The sequence below is a fragment of the Clinocottus analis genome, unplaced genomic scaffold, assembly GCF_023055335.1.
Source record: "Clinocottus analis isolate CAN_PGR_092001 unplaced genomic scaffold, fCliAna1.0.p SCAF_14, whole genome shotgun sequence".
NCBI lineage: Eukaryota > Metazoa > Chordata > Actinopteri > Perciformes > Cottidae > Clinocottus > Clinocottus analis.
Window position 1 is genome coordinate 14676631 of NW_027175865.1, and position 16542 is coordinate 14693172.

Genomic DNA, 16542 nt, shown 5'->3' on the forward strand with positions numbered 1-16542 from the left:
CCACTGATGCTAAGGGATGTGTATTACTCTGAAAATGATCCAAGGACAGCAAGAGCAGTATTACGACAATGAGACGGTGGGATGATGATGATATGTATGAACAGCCAGGTTTCAAACAAGCCAACCTGTACTAGACATGTAAGAGGACTCCCTTGAGCTCTGCAGAAGACAGTGAGACACATGAAAAGAGCAACAGATGACTGACAGAGCAACACTTTGTTGTACTCCCATGATCATGGTATGGTATCTGCTTGTTATTGGGTGTATTCAGTGTCAGAGCCACAGAGATGTCCCTAACTCCTTGTTAATGTGCGTCTGTGTTACAGTGTTAGTGGAACACGCCTCTGAGTCGACCCGGCGGACACTGACCTCCACCACCATGCATCTCTGGAGTGCTGAGGTGGTACCGCACCTGCTCCAGACGCACTAACCGCAGCCAGGGCTTCCCCCGATGGCCGCCCGGCCTCGCCAAGCCTCAGCTCGCTCAGTGCTCAGTGCGCCCGCCACCCGTCGCTGTGATGAAGACCGCCAGCCGCGCCCAGCCCCGCAGCAGTCCTCCGCTGGTCCAGATGAGGCGCTACACGCCCGGCGTGTACCCTTTCCTGTTCCCGTCGATCATCGGCTCCCTGCCACAGCTGCCGCCGCCATCGCCGCAGAGGCTGCAGATCCAGCAGCCGTCCAGCAGCGGCAGCACGCCCTCGCCTGTCGGTGAGTACTCGCTGCTGCCGCCTGTCCCACTGGCACGCTCATGATACCTGACGGGCACTGTGCGCTGTGTGCAGCAGGCGGCTTTGTGAGCGCTGATGTCGATTTACTCCTGACTGGCATCTCCCTCGTGGTGGATGCTCGTGTAGCACTTTGATTCGGGAGGAGTGTTAAGTCCCGTCACAGACCTGCGCGTGACGTACTAACGGTTACCTCATTGCGACTGAACTGTATAGTTGCCAATGCGCAGATATCGTAAACAGCAGGCGTGGGATGTAAGCCAGTGTCTCGTGGATTCCTTCAGTACTTGTTGTAAACTAGAACGTTAATGTCTTGGAGAGGAATGGACACGTGGCGGGTTTAACCATAAAGAGTTTGGACACGAGGGTGCAAACTCTGGATTGGGCCGAGCAAACTCGCTGTTGAGGAGTACTGCTGCCTGTGAAAAAATGTCCTCAAGTGATGTCACTTGAGTCAGCGTGTTTTTTTGGGGCGGAAAACTGAAGGTGTCGAGCTGGAAGGAAGTGAGCTAACCAGACCTCAGGGCTACATTAGCTGCTAGCATAACCCACCCAATCTCTGACACAGCTGTCTGCAATCAGGTTGCATTGTGGGTAGTATAGGCACACAATCGAGAAGGACGTGTAGAATAGAAAAGATGATGTCAATTTCATACATGTTTATTAATAAACTGCCAGTCATGTATCTGACCATGTTACTGTAGTACAATGTTAAATCTATCTGACGTGTCATATCTGATGATGATTATTATTATTATTATTATTATTATTATTATTATTATTATTATTATTATTATTATTATTATTATTATTATTATTATTATCATTATTATTATTATTAAGGTTATTATCTACAAATGTTCAACAGAAAGACTGAGCTGCCAAAGTTTGAAAGATTTACCCAACATAGAAGGTCAAACAAAAAGATTGTTCAGTTGCATTATGGGACATTTTTGACCCATACAAGGGACTAAAAGGCAAAACATCTTGGCCTCTGCTGATTACATTTTTTGTTTTTCATCCCACCATTTAAAAAAAAATATAAATCTCACAAGATGATAAAATTGTTATTTCTTTCCGAACAGTGAACATTCAGATCTTGGTGTTTTTTCAACAACACCCTAAAAACACTGAGCTGTGTTTTCAGAAGCGCTTCAAATCTGTCAAAGGAGGCACATTCAGATTAAGTCGAGCTGCAAAATGTGAAGTTCTGGGTTGGGAGATGAAGTTAATCAGACGCAACATGACGATAACCATCTCAGACGGCGGTGAGTGATCCAGATATCTGCACGGCTGCTGGATTACTTCCTCACCGTCAGAGCCTCCCACTACTGAAGCAATATTTTGACACACTCTGGTTTGTGTTGCCTAAGCCTGAGAGCGGCTGTTTTCAACTCTCAGCTCCTCGTATTTACTCCGTTCCTCTCACCTCACTCCAAACCACCTCAAAAATCTGCTCAGACATGAAAACCAGCAGGCAGGTTCACCCAGGGGGGCTTCTTCCTCTCGCAGGGAGGATCCCGGGTGAGCCGCTCCTGCACTCTGAAGTGTAAATAGACTCAGTGCAGAGAGTCACTTTCAATGTTTGTCATTTTTTCTGTTGAGCAGAGTTTTCATCGGTGTTGGGAAATCACCCGATTTAACGAATTAAACACAAGTCGAACATGAAGACGCATTAGAAAAGCTTCAACTTCCAAATTGAAGCTGGTTTTGCTAAAAAAAAAAAATTAGCTTGACAATTCTGCACATTTCTTTGGAAAACCTGATGTAATTTCATGCGACCCAGCTGTGGGTCTCGACCCAGTGTTTTTGGGAACGACTGCCGGAGACCTTTTTCACCAGAATAATATACAGAGGCCTGAAGAGGATCAACTGTAATTGTATATTTCACAAGAAAGGCTTTTTTTTTGAGAAATCTAACCAGATCCCTGACCTCGGTAATCCCACTCGTGACCTCATTACCTCAGTCCTAACCCCAGTTCAAAGGAAGGGATGATAGTGTCTCCTCATTGAAAGTAGACGTACAGAACAAACCACATCTAAAGTGTTTTGTGTTTTAAAAATACCAAATGCACAAAGTCAGTTCCTGCGTTTGAAAGCTGAAGATGAAAAGAATATCAATACGTTAATGTGATCTGGCCTCGCCGGCTGGGGCAGGACAGAGTGTAGACATCAAAAATAGCGCCATAAATATAAAAAAAAAAACCTCCAATAACAAAAAGTAAAATACGTACAGATGCCGTCTACTCCTTGATCATCCTTTGGTGTGTGAAATAGACTAACGCAGGGACTGTGTTATTCTCAACATGAGAGACAAAAGAATAAACGCGAGGCTGTCTGATACAGATATGTCTGAACGCGTCTGAACTTTGGACATCAAGGAGAACAGATGAAACAAACAGCGAGGTAATGAGCGCCGCTCTTGAATGGGATTTGCGGATTCTCGCAAATGATCTGGGACGTCGGCGGCGTCTCCCGGGGACGGACTCAAACACTCGGCTGTTGTTTGGGTCAGCGGTCCGGTTCTCCCCTCTACCTCCGCCGGGAGATTCACAAAGGAAAATTAACTCCACTGCAAACACCACAAAGCTCCCGGGGGCCTCCGGCGACCCAGTCGACACCGCCGAGGGCCGTGAGAGTGTGAGCATGCGTATGCATGAGAGAGATAAAAAAGAAGGAGAAGAAATAGGGACAAAGGGAAGATTATAATCCAGCAATATTGTTTTGGAACAAAAAAACAGACTAATTAAGAACATAGCAGAGGTTTTGCATTTTTTATTTGTCACCATGTGTCTGAATTTGTTTCTTCTTTTAGGCAGCCGTTCGCTTCATTTCATTGATATGAGCTCACGCTAAACAGCCGTTTCAACTTGTTTTACTGTACTTTTATGGCTTAAACAAGTCAAGCAAATCTGCATAGTGTATTTATTCATGCTCTCAAGGAAAAGAAAAACATCCATCAATCAGATTTGTAGTTGAAGAGCTAAAACTTGTGCGTACCAACACACAGATGTGTTTTAAAAAGACTACAATATCAAGTGTGCATGTTAATACTATAACATGTGTGTCTATATCATTTTAAACACATTTACTAATCATGCCAACACGTCTATCTTGCAGAGTGATCTATATTTCTGAGGACTCTGGAGGGGAGTCTGGCTTCAACCCCGCACCTCCAGCCTTATGTTTAGGTAGAAAATGAATTTATTCACCATTTTTTTGCTGTGCAAAAGCATTCGTAGCTGTTTTAAAATGACCAAACTGTGAGAAGATGAAGTGAAGATGAAATCCTGCTTTCTTCAGGTGTGCTCAAAACAACAACTGACAGAAGCAGCTGTGTGAAGGATTAAAGTGAGCCGTTATCACAGGAACAGTGGTACGATATGTTGCTGCGCTCTGTAAAGAGGCTGCTTGCCAGGTGATCAATTTCTAAAGTTTCAAAAGTGTACAAAATGAAGGCTGACGCCCACGCGTTACATTGCTGCATTTCAGTCCAGTAAAACCAGTTCAAACCAGAACATCGGTCAGCTCAACAGCATCAAAACCCTCACTCATAACAGCCGTCGTTACTGTAAAACAGGACAAAAGAGCCTCACGCGAGCATTTCAGCGAGCTGGTTCATGAATAAGTCGTCCGCACACTTCCACTTCCAGCATCTGTAGCATCTCCTCCGTGTAGTCCTCTCCCATCCGGCCTTCAGGTGTACTTCCAACCTGTCCTGCTTGCACACGACCCCCAACAGATTATCAAAGCCTTCGTCTGACAGGGTCACGTCATCTTATAAAGAGACGTGTCCTGCTCCGTCGCCCAGGAAATGCTTCTTTCTCTCTTGCTCCCTGACATCCAGCTGCAGCACCGGGCCTCCAGCAGACATGTCAGCTGCGTGCGCATATTTAAAGGTAGTGCTTGAATGTTTCTGAGGTCAATTTCATAGATGAAGTGAAGAAGTGGGCGGACTCACTTCACCAGACTTTTATTACGTAAACTAGTGCTTAGTTTAACCTTAAGAAACAGTTGTTTCCTCAACATGTGGTTTTATTGCCCGTCTGAAGCAAAGGACTGTCAGTAAAAACCTCTGACAGTGACCCTTCAAGTGACTCGTGACATTTAAAATGGGTTTCATAGAAACACGCTGAAGACAAATAAAACATCGTCCCAGTCCCTCTGTTTAATCCAGTTGTCATTGAAACACCAGAAGTGAATTTTGAGGTCTAGAAATCTTTAATCTGAAACATTGCGTCATTGCCAGGAGCTCAATGGTGACCAAAAACAACAGGAAATAATTAATAATTAAAAAACAACAGGGAGAAAGTCAGATTCACTTTTTGGGGTGGAGGCTTTTAATGTAAAAACATCTGCAACAACTGTCGAGGTTAATAACAACAGAATGAAAAGACATGAAAGAAGCAACAAAAACAGTATTTCTGTGATAAAAAAGAGAGAAACTCAACAGAAGTTTGACAATGATGGATTTGCAGCTGAGGAAAAGGCCACTAAGCTGCATTTATCTACAAATACGCCTCCAGCAGGCTTCATGAGGAACCCATCTTTTGACTACCTTTTTAATTAGAAAACATAAAGTATTAGAGATGTCTAATAAAAACACGGGTTGACTATAAAAGTAGCGCAAAGTGGTTTAGTCCACATTGACTTCTGTGGTGCTAAATGTGTGAAGAACTTAGTAAAAGTGAACGTAGCTCTGATAAATAACTCCATTCACCTGCACTGAATCTTGGATAAGTAGCAGATGTTACAGTGACAGTGGTTGTTTTATTTTACACGATCACATACTGTATGCCGCCTTTGTTTCGGTTACATCCGCGATCGCATCTAAAATGTGTTAAACCCAAATTGCTGCTCGGCACCTTTCAAGCAGCTTCACACAGACGGAGACGCCCGAGCTGACGGAGCGCCATCACACGGTGCTCGTATTGCAACTGCAGGAGCAGGAAGCCTTGCTCTGGTAATAAAACCCGTCTGTGCAACAGTGAGCGCTGAGACCGGCTTCATGACACAGACGCATGGACACGGACGCTGTGCGCAGGGTTCGGCTTTACCGCCGCCTTCGCACCGCTCTCTTGACGCGCTGATACAACGTGTCTGCACAGCACCCAACGTTAAAAGAGACTCAGCTGTCAGGTTGCTCTCAAACTTGGCAATTGCACACTCCCCCCCTGCTTCCCCCACCCCGATATGCATCCCCTCCTCTTTCGCTACCCCTTCCTTTGTCTGCCTCGCTCACTTCAAGTCACTGTCTGCCTGACTGTCTATCAGTGTTTCCCTGTTGTTATTTTAGAATCCATCGCAGGGTATTTAGGTCACATGCGGTTTCTAGCCCTGGCAAGGTATGAATAATGCAGACTTCTCTCATTACACCATGTGCTAACCCTCTGGATTGAAAATCAATGTGCACTCAAGTGGCTGGCGAATGAATGGATCTACCTCGCCAGCCACTCCGCCAGAGAGGAGCGGGCGGAGCGAGGGCTTCATCTCGTGGTGGACCCTCAAGGTTTTAACAGCATTTCTATTTTAACAGGTTCCAAGCCTTGACAAAATACAATATGCTTTTCATCCGCTGTCTGCGAGGGGCGGCGCATCCTCCTCCACCGAGGGCTGAATGTGATGAGAACGAGGCTCCTGGAACAAAAAAAAAAAGTACGGAAAAAGATTATTGGTCATCGCCAAAGCCCAGAAAAACGTCTGAAAACCAGACCATTGTCAGGCCCGTATGACTGATTGAAGAAGGGGCTGGGAGTTTTTTTTACCCCCTCTGTTTCCAACCTCCCAGTGCACTCCCTCCCACAGTTCAACCATAGTTCACATTGCCAGGAGTCTCCTCAACGCCCCCCCCCCGCCCCCCACCACCACCACCCCGCTCCGCACTTCCCCCGCGTAGCACTCGGAGAAATCCTTTGCATACATGCTGCCACACATTCCTCACATAGCCTGAAACGTGTTTACGACGTGATCCACAGTTTGTCTCCAGTTTTGGAAAGGTGCCCGAGCTGCTGCAAGCAACACCAGCTACCCACTGCGAGCACATCGGCCATGTTTTTTTTGTTTTTTTTTTAATGGTGAGGGTTTTTTTTTTTAATTTTATGGGAGAGACCCCCCCCCCCCTCCCTCCTCCGACATCTGGCACACATCTGGAGCTGTTTAATGAGAGGCTCAGCCTGCCTGACTTTTCACTTCGAGCCCACCATCAATCCGCTTCAGTCTGGAGTTGTCAAGACACTTCAACCCTCATCTCCTCTCTGGCGAAAGCCAAACGATGTCGATACATGAATGATAATACTCTAGGAACCTGCAAGGGGAAAATAAAAATAAAAAAACTGAGCGAAACTGATAGGGGGAAAGCTTCAATTTGGAAGTACATCTTGTGGTGTTTACTCCCCAAAGCAATAAGCAACCTGTGATGCGAGGTGTCTTGATTACAGAGCTTACTGTAATTTATTGATATGATTTCCTTGCAGACCGAGGGCTTTCCTGCAGAGTGTTTGCGTCTTTGAGCCTTGAGGATTTGCTTGATGACAGGGAAAAATATTGAGGCTTGGACTGAATCCAAGCTCATTTCAGATTTCTCTTATGAAAAAAAAAAAGACTTCTTAGTCCACAAACATGCTAGTACAGTTCTTAAAGCAACGTGTTTTGTGAGACGCAAATATCCAGACGCACATCGTAACGTATGGCCTCCCCTGCCTGCGGTCACAGTGCATTCTCCATGGTAGCCGCCCGTAAATCAAGGAAATGGCTCCTTTTGTATGTTCATTAATAGGCACAACATGCGTCAATACAAAACCCCAACTATTCTTTGAATGGACTTTGATTGAAAGCCGGCCCTTTTAACAGCGGCATTCTTATTCTCGCCCTGTAGCAGCTTGTCTAGCTGTCCGCGCTCTTATTTATTACCCCTTGAAGATGAGACAATGAAAAAGCAGTTCTCAGAGCTGTGTTTGCATTGAGAGGCCCGCAGCACAAAGCAGCCGGAGAGCATCGCATTGTTCGACGTGGCCGGCAAAAGATGCGGCTCGCTTCAAAGATCGCTTCTTCTTCGGCTGGTGGTGGGTGGTAAGGGAGTGGAGGAGGGGCCCCCGAAAGCTAACCGCGAGGAGTGGATTTCATCACAGGAAGGGGCGTGGGGGCAGGGAGAGCGGGACGGAGACGCAGGAGTCAAACGCAGGCCAACGTGAACTTTCCAGTGCTAAATTTGGTTCACATCTATAGGAAGCTTTACCGCACTCAGGTTTGTGCCCTGCAGAGGATGCGAACACTGAAATATGGCCCAGGCTTGAGATTTAGAGAAATGATTGCAGGAAGTGTATCCTGCTGCTGCTACTGAGGTTTTTATAAGAGCCTTAAGTGGCAATGCAAATAGAGTCTGGTAGTCGCGGCCAAAACAAGGCTCAAAGTCCAGTTTTCACAGTGTTTTCTAGTCATTTGGTTTGGACTCAGAAAGGAATACAAAGGAGCTTGGAAATGAGGGATATTCCTACGCTGCCCACAAAGAAGCTATTTAACGTGTGTCCGTGAGTTGTGTGCATGAACCTGCAATGATGAGGCAGAGAGCCCAAGTCTGCACTCAGAGATAAGTTGGACGGATGTTTGCTTTCATTCATAGAGAGCCAATGCGCTTCACTCTGCTGAACGGGCGACGGATACTCCACAACATGCAGCCGGACTCTGAAATACACACAGAGATGGAAAAACATGGAGGTATCAATGGAAAGCCGCACACAAGCACATGGGTGCATATACGCAATGTGCACAAACACACACACACATACACACTCGTGTGAAACTGCAAATTGACTGCAAGTAAATACATTAAAAGGATCATTCTGGTTTATAACAACTTGTCTAATGTATGCACCACCTGCCAAGACAAATTTCTCTTATGTGACACATCTACACTGTTACTTTCTGTTTCGCTGCATAAAAAGCATCCCACCTACTGCATTGGCACTAGCTGTTGGGGCACGATGTAAATCACGTGAACGTAAATGCTCATATGAACGTAAGTTTTCAGGAACGCTGGGTTGCATTCATCATTTAATGCCGCTCTATGTCCCCAATAAACAATCAAGTGCTCTAAATATAGAGATCAGATTTGGACGTGTGAGAGCGGCCAGTTCCCACACGCTGTCTCAGACGTGATTCATCACGCCGTGGCGTACACACACCAAGCGCTTGTGTTCGCTGTGCGTCTGCCTCGGTCGAGCCCTTTGTGTAGCCACGGCGCTTCATTTGGCCCCTGGTCCCAACTTAGCTCCTAGCTTATCAATTACATTAGTCTGAGCTCACTCAGCGAGTATTGGGGGCGACTGAATGCATGCCTGTTGGTGCAGTGCTCGGCTGAAGAGATAGCGTCACCGGGACTGGAGGGGGGCATCACACAGAGGCGGCTTTCTTCAGTCCCTTCATTTGCTGCTTGGCTCCAGGTTCCCGGCCTTTACCAGGACACACAACCCATGAACAGAGTGAGTTTGTCTTGGGGGAAGGCCAGCAGACTGTGGAGCCTTTTTTTTTTTGTTTTTTTGTTTTTTTTTTGGGTTGAGAACACGAACAAAAGGTTGTTTATGTGTGGAGGCTGTTCTCTCATACAGGGAGCTGGGTTGGCTGTGTCTGTTTGTGCCGATGCAGGCTTTGAAAGGCGCTAAGCCACATACTCCCGGGTTCTGTTGAACAGCGGCAGCGGCACGACTGATTAACAACCGCTGGATGTATGGGGCTGAGGCGGAAAACAGCCGAGCGACAAAAGACAGACGAAGAACAAACAGCTCAGTGGCAGATTGATAGTTTCACTCGTGAAACAACATTGTAAGCTGTTTCAACACCATTTAAAAAAAAGACCTTAAATGATTTCAATAAGTAATGACAGACAAGCAAACACAAAGGGATGACACATTGACTGCTTATGGATTTTAAGATGATTTTGCATGCAATTTTTATGTCAGGATCATATAAACAGTACAGGAGGGGACATGGAACTGTTTTCTGTGGTCATTTGACCGGTACAACAGTAAATGGCGATTGTAAACGATACACAACAGTTTGTGCACGTACGGAGTCGAGAGCCGACGCAGCTCCGGAGACAAATGGCTGGCTGGTTTGCGAGCTCGCGTGTTCTTTCTCCGGTGCGACAGGAGCACGGCTCATTTCCTGTAAACAGTGTTAGCGTTCATATAAGCTAGCTAGCTAACAAACCAGCTGTCTGTTAGATAGCAAGCTTGCTAATTCCACTATCTTTTAATGCTGCATTGATTACAAATAACAAGCCGGACAAAGTTGTCCCTCGTCTGGCGACAGAAATGTTGTGTGGAAGAAGCAAAGTTATCGCTAAACCTCATCTTGGTGAGTGTGTGACATGCTGTAAGTCGGTTTGACTAATAAGGACGTCATCTTGATACAACAATTCACATATAAATGGCCGCCGCTTGGACCGTCCTGCGACGAGGATTTGTATGGGAATCAGTTCTGTTTCTATCCGGCCTCTATGGTCTGGGCAATCTCACAGAAGAAAAGTCTCACTTGTTCAGTCAAGTCAGTCTATTTTCTATCAAAGAGATAAGAAGTCCCTTTATTCCCTCCTCTAACTCTCTCCCCAAAGCACTCTTGATGCCTTCGGCAGAAGACCTGACCCGGTGGATCTCCCCCACACCTTTCCAATATCAGACTTGAGAGGCTTGTGTGCGACAACTTTTTTTAAACTGGCCATGTTTGCACAGCAGTAAAGGGAGGCAGGATTTAAACTTTTCTCTTGAGCTTCTCCATTCTTCACACAGATATACCTCCATCAGTTTTCAGGTTCACCACCGTGAAGAAAACATTGTCAATACTGAATTAATGTGAACTCTTCGCACGGTCAGCGCAACAGAAGCCAGTTTGGACTGTGGATCCCTTGCTTTGACACAAATTGCATTTCACCCTTCAACTTTTTTGTCTTTTTAACTGTTTCTCCTGTCATCACATGACCAAACGTCTATACTTTGGCCATGTGATGCTTGCTGACAAAGCTCCAGTTGAAAGCTCCAGAAGAAGCCAGCGTGTGGGCCTTGGGTGAAGATAATTTTGCATGCATTTTTGGTTGCCAAGGTCAAACATTACCTTTGATCCTCAAAGCATTTATTTTATGTAAGAAAAATACATTTTTCAGATTTATGTTGGGACCCTTTGGGAGTTGAGAACATCTGGTGTGATGTATAGTTCCAGTTCGGTCTGGCCTTTTGAGGCATTTGACCCTTACTATGTTATCGAGCACTTTTCCCTAAATTAGGAAGACAAACTAAATGGTGGGCCGAAAAAGGGAACACGGAGAATTGCAGGAAAGCAGGACTTTTGAAAGACACGGAGCCGGAGAAGAGAAGAACGAGCTCAGCAGAGGGAAAGGTTCACAGCGGAGGTGAAGGGACGTGAGCCGTCCTTTGGGCAGGGCACTAGTCCGGGTCAGTGTTGGACCTCAGGACGGCCCTTCTGCATTCCTGTCCTCTGGGTGACCCCCTCCTCTGGGCCCGCGAGACTTATTGCAGTAATCAGCCCCTGTCAGCCCCTTGGTTATGCTGCATGGACTCAATCCAATAAATGTGAATGGGATGTGTAATAGCACCTGATGAAAAGTAAGTTTGTTTGTACTGAAAGTCCCTGCGACTTTTTTTTTCCTCCTTTTTGTCCCCTTTTTTCCCCGCTCTATGTTTTGCTTTCTCCCCATGGCCCTGTGTTTGTATCAGGGGTAGGAAACGACTACATGTAGAGGGAAGAGAAACCCAAGCCTGTTTTCATTGCAAAACCAGCTTTTTAGGCTTTTCGTGAATAAAGTAAAGCTCAGTAATATGTTTCAGACGCAGAGAAAAGTGTATAAAGAAGGTGTTAGAGGAGAAGAAATTGCAGTAGCAAAGTTTTTGTGCTGGAATTGATGACAAAGACGCGAGTGAAAATTAGTCGGCCAATGTGTCTAGCCATCCTGTCTGGCTCGTAATATTTTGAAAGCATATTTCTGCCTTCTCTTTATTTTTCATCCTCTTAGCAAACACTATTTTGATTTTAGAGACCCCTGTGGCCCTTTTTTTTTTTGTTGCCTGCCACACTACAGCGCTACAGATGTGGGAAGATAGAAAGCGAGGCATGTTTTTTAACTTGCTTTATTCACACAAATTTAACCGCCGGACTGTTTCTAGTTATTTTCCCAAACAGCCAATGTACCAAATGTGTTGACTGCTGTAGAGAGCAATGTGTGCTGTCTGGGTGTCTGGGATTGATCTCACAGCTCCCCGGGAATTCAAGCTTTATTTATTTTCTTCATCCAGTCTCGTTTTGATCTTATGCTGATCATGGCCACCGGGACAAGCGTGAATTTTTGTGATTGCATTAAAACATTTCAAAGTTGTGAAAACCTCAGTTTCGCCTCCGTTTCCACCACTTTATGCAGATTTTCATTATCTGTATTTACAGTCATCCATCTTTTCTTTGCCTCCTCAAGCAATTGTATCCACAATTTGTATTACGTCTTAACGCACCTTAATATTTCATGTTGTTTGGCGCAATACAAAATTGCATCTACAATTCTACAGTTGTCTGTACCACTGACACTTTTTCCTCTTTGACTTTGAAGTGAAAGTTGTTAAGCTACAATAAGTGAACACTCACGGCCCAATACGCAATCAATGTACACTTTGAGCCAAAAATACACAATTTACAATTGTGTATTCCGTAATTGATGTTCTCGAAGATGCACTAATTAAAGACAGAAGTGCATCTGCTCTGTTAGACATGTTAGTTGGACTGGAAAACATCCCTGGAATGCCTCCGGTGCGGTGACGGGCTGTTAAAACTAATATTTGTATATTTGATACTAACGCTGAGCTCTGTGAGACACAAGCTGCTGCAAGTTGGTTTACTTATCTGCTGCTAATTTGAACAACTTCATCATTTGACTACTTGGGCAATAGCAAGAGATCCTAACGGTGAGTTAACGGTGGAGATTTGGGCACTTCATCAACAGCTGAAATCCCTTTTCATATAAAGTGATCACAATTTAAAAAACCGAGGGAAGAAGAGTGTTTTACTTGTGCCTCGTGGCTGTACAGTCGGTGCTGTTATTGTATTACTGTACCGTGATGTCGGGAGTCCTTTTCTACAGACTGGAGAACGGCAGAAAAAGAGCACGCTGAAAAGTATTGATTTTCTGGCACCGCCCTGCTTAGATTAAGAAATGCCAATACGAGGATTCCACCCCGACTCCCTGGTTCACGTCGAGTTCACATGTCATTTTCTATAATTCTGACAAAATCAAGATGCTTAACCGTGATGTAGTTAGCCATGCTGGGCCGCCCTAGGGCTTTCTGATTGAATTAGGCGTCTGTGTTCTGCCATTTGGTACCAGCCTGAAGTATTCCCAACACTTAATAGGGGCAGAAGTTATTTACTGTTTTCAAAGATGGGATTTAAAAAAAAAAAAAAAAAGAAAGAACAATGCTGTTGTTCATAAATTCAGCAATTAGGAGTCTCCCAGCTTTCTTACGGCTAATGTAATGTTTACTTTATCCTAACAAGCCATGCTGTGGCTGCTTAAGCACATAATACATCAGCACATTTTACATGGGATTTAGACTCTCAGGCAAGTGAGTACACGGCAACTCCAACCGGTATTTAAACATGTTTAAAATACGTGCTACATAACTATCATAGCTAACACATCTCATTTAGGTCAACTATTATTTAGGTTGCCTACAAAAAAAGGTGAACAAAATCAACAAAAACATGAGGAGGGATTGGATCTAGAAAGAAACGATGATGCTGCTGAATGAATATGGAGAAATAAAAAGTAAAAAAGTAAGTAAAAGTAAGTAGATTGTTAATTATGTTTGTGCAAAGGGCTTTTTTTCACATTTCAGACATTTTGACTTGTCACTGTAGGATCAGCATGAACATGAAACAGTGGGACAGCAAGAACAATGCCAGGGCCTCCAATCTTAAGCAGTTAAATGTCGTTCAGACTCTTTACTTCAATCTGTGCTTTGATTAGTGTAAAACACCAAGATGTCAGTATTTAACTAATTCTTTGAGATAAAAGAACCAACCTAAAGATCAACCACATAGTTCAGGAAGTAAGTGCTTTAGTTTCTTTTCCCGATGCACCCCTGAGCGTCTCGACGCATCAGCTTTCAGGTAACTACAATGTAAACCCATCATCACCAGACGCTCAGGGAAAATGCTTCAAGAGTGTGATGAAACCCAACAACCCGCACAGGTGAGAGGGAGAGAAACACACCACTTTCAACCAGAAGACAAAGTGTCGTTGAGTTATTTTAAAGTGAGGTGTTTCCCGTACTTGTTGCGATGTGGTTGGGCTTAAAATGCGTTTGTTTGAACGTTAACTGCAGGTGGGAGTTGGGATGAGGTCGCGTCGATGTGACGACCAACGGTGTCGCACGAGTCCACCGATCCACCGACAGGTGACGGGAGCACGAGAAGATGTGCTCGACGATGCAGCAGAAGGAAACTGCAGATTACGACAGGGATGGAAACAGTGCTGGATTAAAAAGCCTTTAAACTGTAGAAAGAAATACATTCAACAGGTGTGTTGAAAAAATCTGTTCATGCAAGGTGGTGTGAAACATATTGATTTTTTAATATGTTTTTCCTTTGTATGGATTAAACAAGACGAGACACAATGTGATATGAGCTTCAGAAGTTTGTGTTTAGTATTTTGAGCAGAGGCAGCATAACCATGACCAACTGCTTCCAGTATGCTAAGCTATGCTAACGATGTCCCAACTCCAGTTTTGCACTTAACACAGCTCATTGATCTTAGACGCTGCGTTCATCTCACCACAAGAAGCTGAACTCTCTTCACTTCGGTGTAATTTAGTGAACAAAAGTTCTGGCAGTCATTTTATTGTCTGTACATTGCACCATGTTTTCGTGAGTGTGTCAGCGCCGGAGTGTGTGTGTGCGTCGGTGTTCGAGATGGCCATCAATGGAAAGAGAGTGGAGGGAGAGATTAGGCAACTTTGTGTGCTAAGCCCTGTGAAATCACGGGCCCAGGGGGTGAGGTGGGGAGATAGGCGAGTGCCTCTCTGATCAGACGGGCTGTGGCTCACCGCGTGAAGCCGCCTGAATGCCCAGTAATCCCTCCCAGAGCCACAGAGAAGCCCGACCGACTGATGGGCAGCTCCCCTCGCTGCAAACACGCCGGCTTCTGCCTCAGCGGTTCATCACGGCCGCGACTGGGAAGAGTACCGGCGGGTTTAGGGGGTGAGGGCTGAGGTGATGGCTTAGTGGGGAGAGATGAGGAGAGGGGTGATTTCGCTGTCAAATAAGCGGCGCGATCGCAGTGGTGATGCTTTGCTTTAGTCCGACAGTTCTGCTTCCTTTCCCGGTGGATTTAAAGTCAAATATGGCGCGTTTTCATAGAAATAATGACAAGTTACATTACTGGCATAATAATTACCCGCGTGTCTTTTATCTTTTGCTCTGTTGTTGTCAATCGATGGAACAGTGATTCAACTCATACGCGCTAGATGACTGGTGCTTTACAAGAAAGGTTATTCTTTTTGTTTGTCAAAAGTCAAATCTTAACTGCATCTCATCGTCTTCCTCAGCAGTCAGAATTTGAAGACTTCATTTCATGACTCCTCTCTGGCTACTGAACAAACTCCTTCTGCTAAACGAGACAGTTTAAGTTTCAGACCGACATTGCTCCCCACTGACATCAGGACGGCGGAAAGTCTCAACATCTTCCATCGCAAACTAAAAACACATCTTTTTGGACTACACCTTGAATAAAGAAGGTGGTGCAGGAGCAGCACTTCAGTAGCACTCAGGTGCCTCTTACTGATAGCACTCTGTAGTTTGACTTTATTGAAGAAATTGTACTTGTCTGATTCTTGTTGTTCTGAGTTTGTTCTCATGGTTGAATTCACTTATTGTAAGTCACTTACTGCAGTAGGATCTCTACTGCAGCTGTGAGTCCTGACTCTTGTCTGTAGAGCAAAGCAAAAGGGGACTTAATGCCTTAATGTCTTATTAAAGTTCAGCAAAACTTTGTAGGTTGCAATGCTTCGATGCGTTTGACACAGTCGACCACATATATTTTCCCCCGTTTTCCCAGAGTGAGTTCCATCTGAGCATGACCTTCATCTTTTCTTCACTTTAATCAAGTGCTTTCATTAAGGCTGTGACGGTAAATGTGTCTAAACCTCACCAGAAGATTTAAAAAACGGTCATCAATTTATGTAAAGGTGATTTGTAACGTTTGGAAATGTCATCCCCCTGATCGGGGCGTCCGGTCATAAAGATCTAGTAAACGGGAAAAAATACATTTTGCCATTAACTTAAAATTGAATTGTTAGATAGTTGTGCGTTTTTGACTGCGGGCATCGGGTGTGCTGCTTTGAGAAGGACTCATCCATCTGTGACTCGAGACGTTTGACTCATTTGAATTTAAACCCCAAAAAAATAAACCTGGTCCTGAAACTTGTTTTTTCACGAGCTGCATTTTGAAACCCTTAACATAAACGTCAGGTCTTACACTTGTCTCTGCCTCTGGGTTTTGTTGTATTCAGTGGAAGCTTATCGAAGAGGCCCAGACGTCCTTCTCCTCAGCACCGTCCTCCAGCACCTCGTGGGGGAATCCCTCCTTGTTCGCGGGGTAGATCGTATTTCCACTCCCTTCAGTGTGTTCTGGGTCTGTCCTCCACAGGGAGCGACTATCTATCAAATATCAATTGTCTCAAAGTCGTTGTATTGTTTTAATGGGTCTTTAGTTTGAAGTGAGTTCGGTGGTTAACACAAGCTGAAATGATTTTGACGTTGTTGTTCC

The 16542-nt window shown here is 44.9% G+C and overlaps 1 protein-coding gene across 1 annotated transcript in view; it reads left to right on the plus strand.

Moving 5' to 3' along the window:
- Positions 1 to 518: 518 nt before the first annotated feature.
- The window catches only part of LOC137784570 (retinoic acid receptor beta-like), a 96032-nt gene continuing 80008 nt past the window's right edge, over positions 519 to 16542 (plus strand). Inside the window, exon 1 of the mRNA XM_068575348.1 lies at positions 519 to 708. Within this exon, the coding sequence (XP_068431449.1) occupies positions 519 to 708 (190 nt within the window). The remainder of the gene's footprint in view (positions 709 to 16542) is intronic.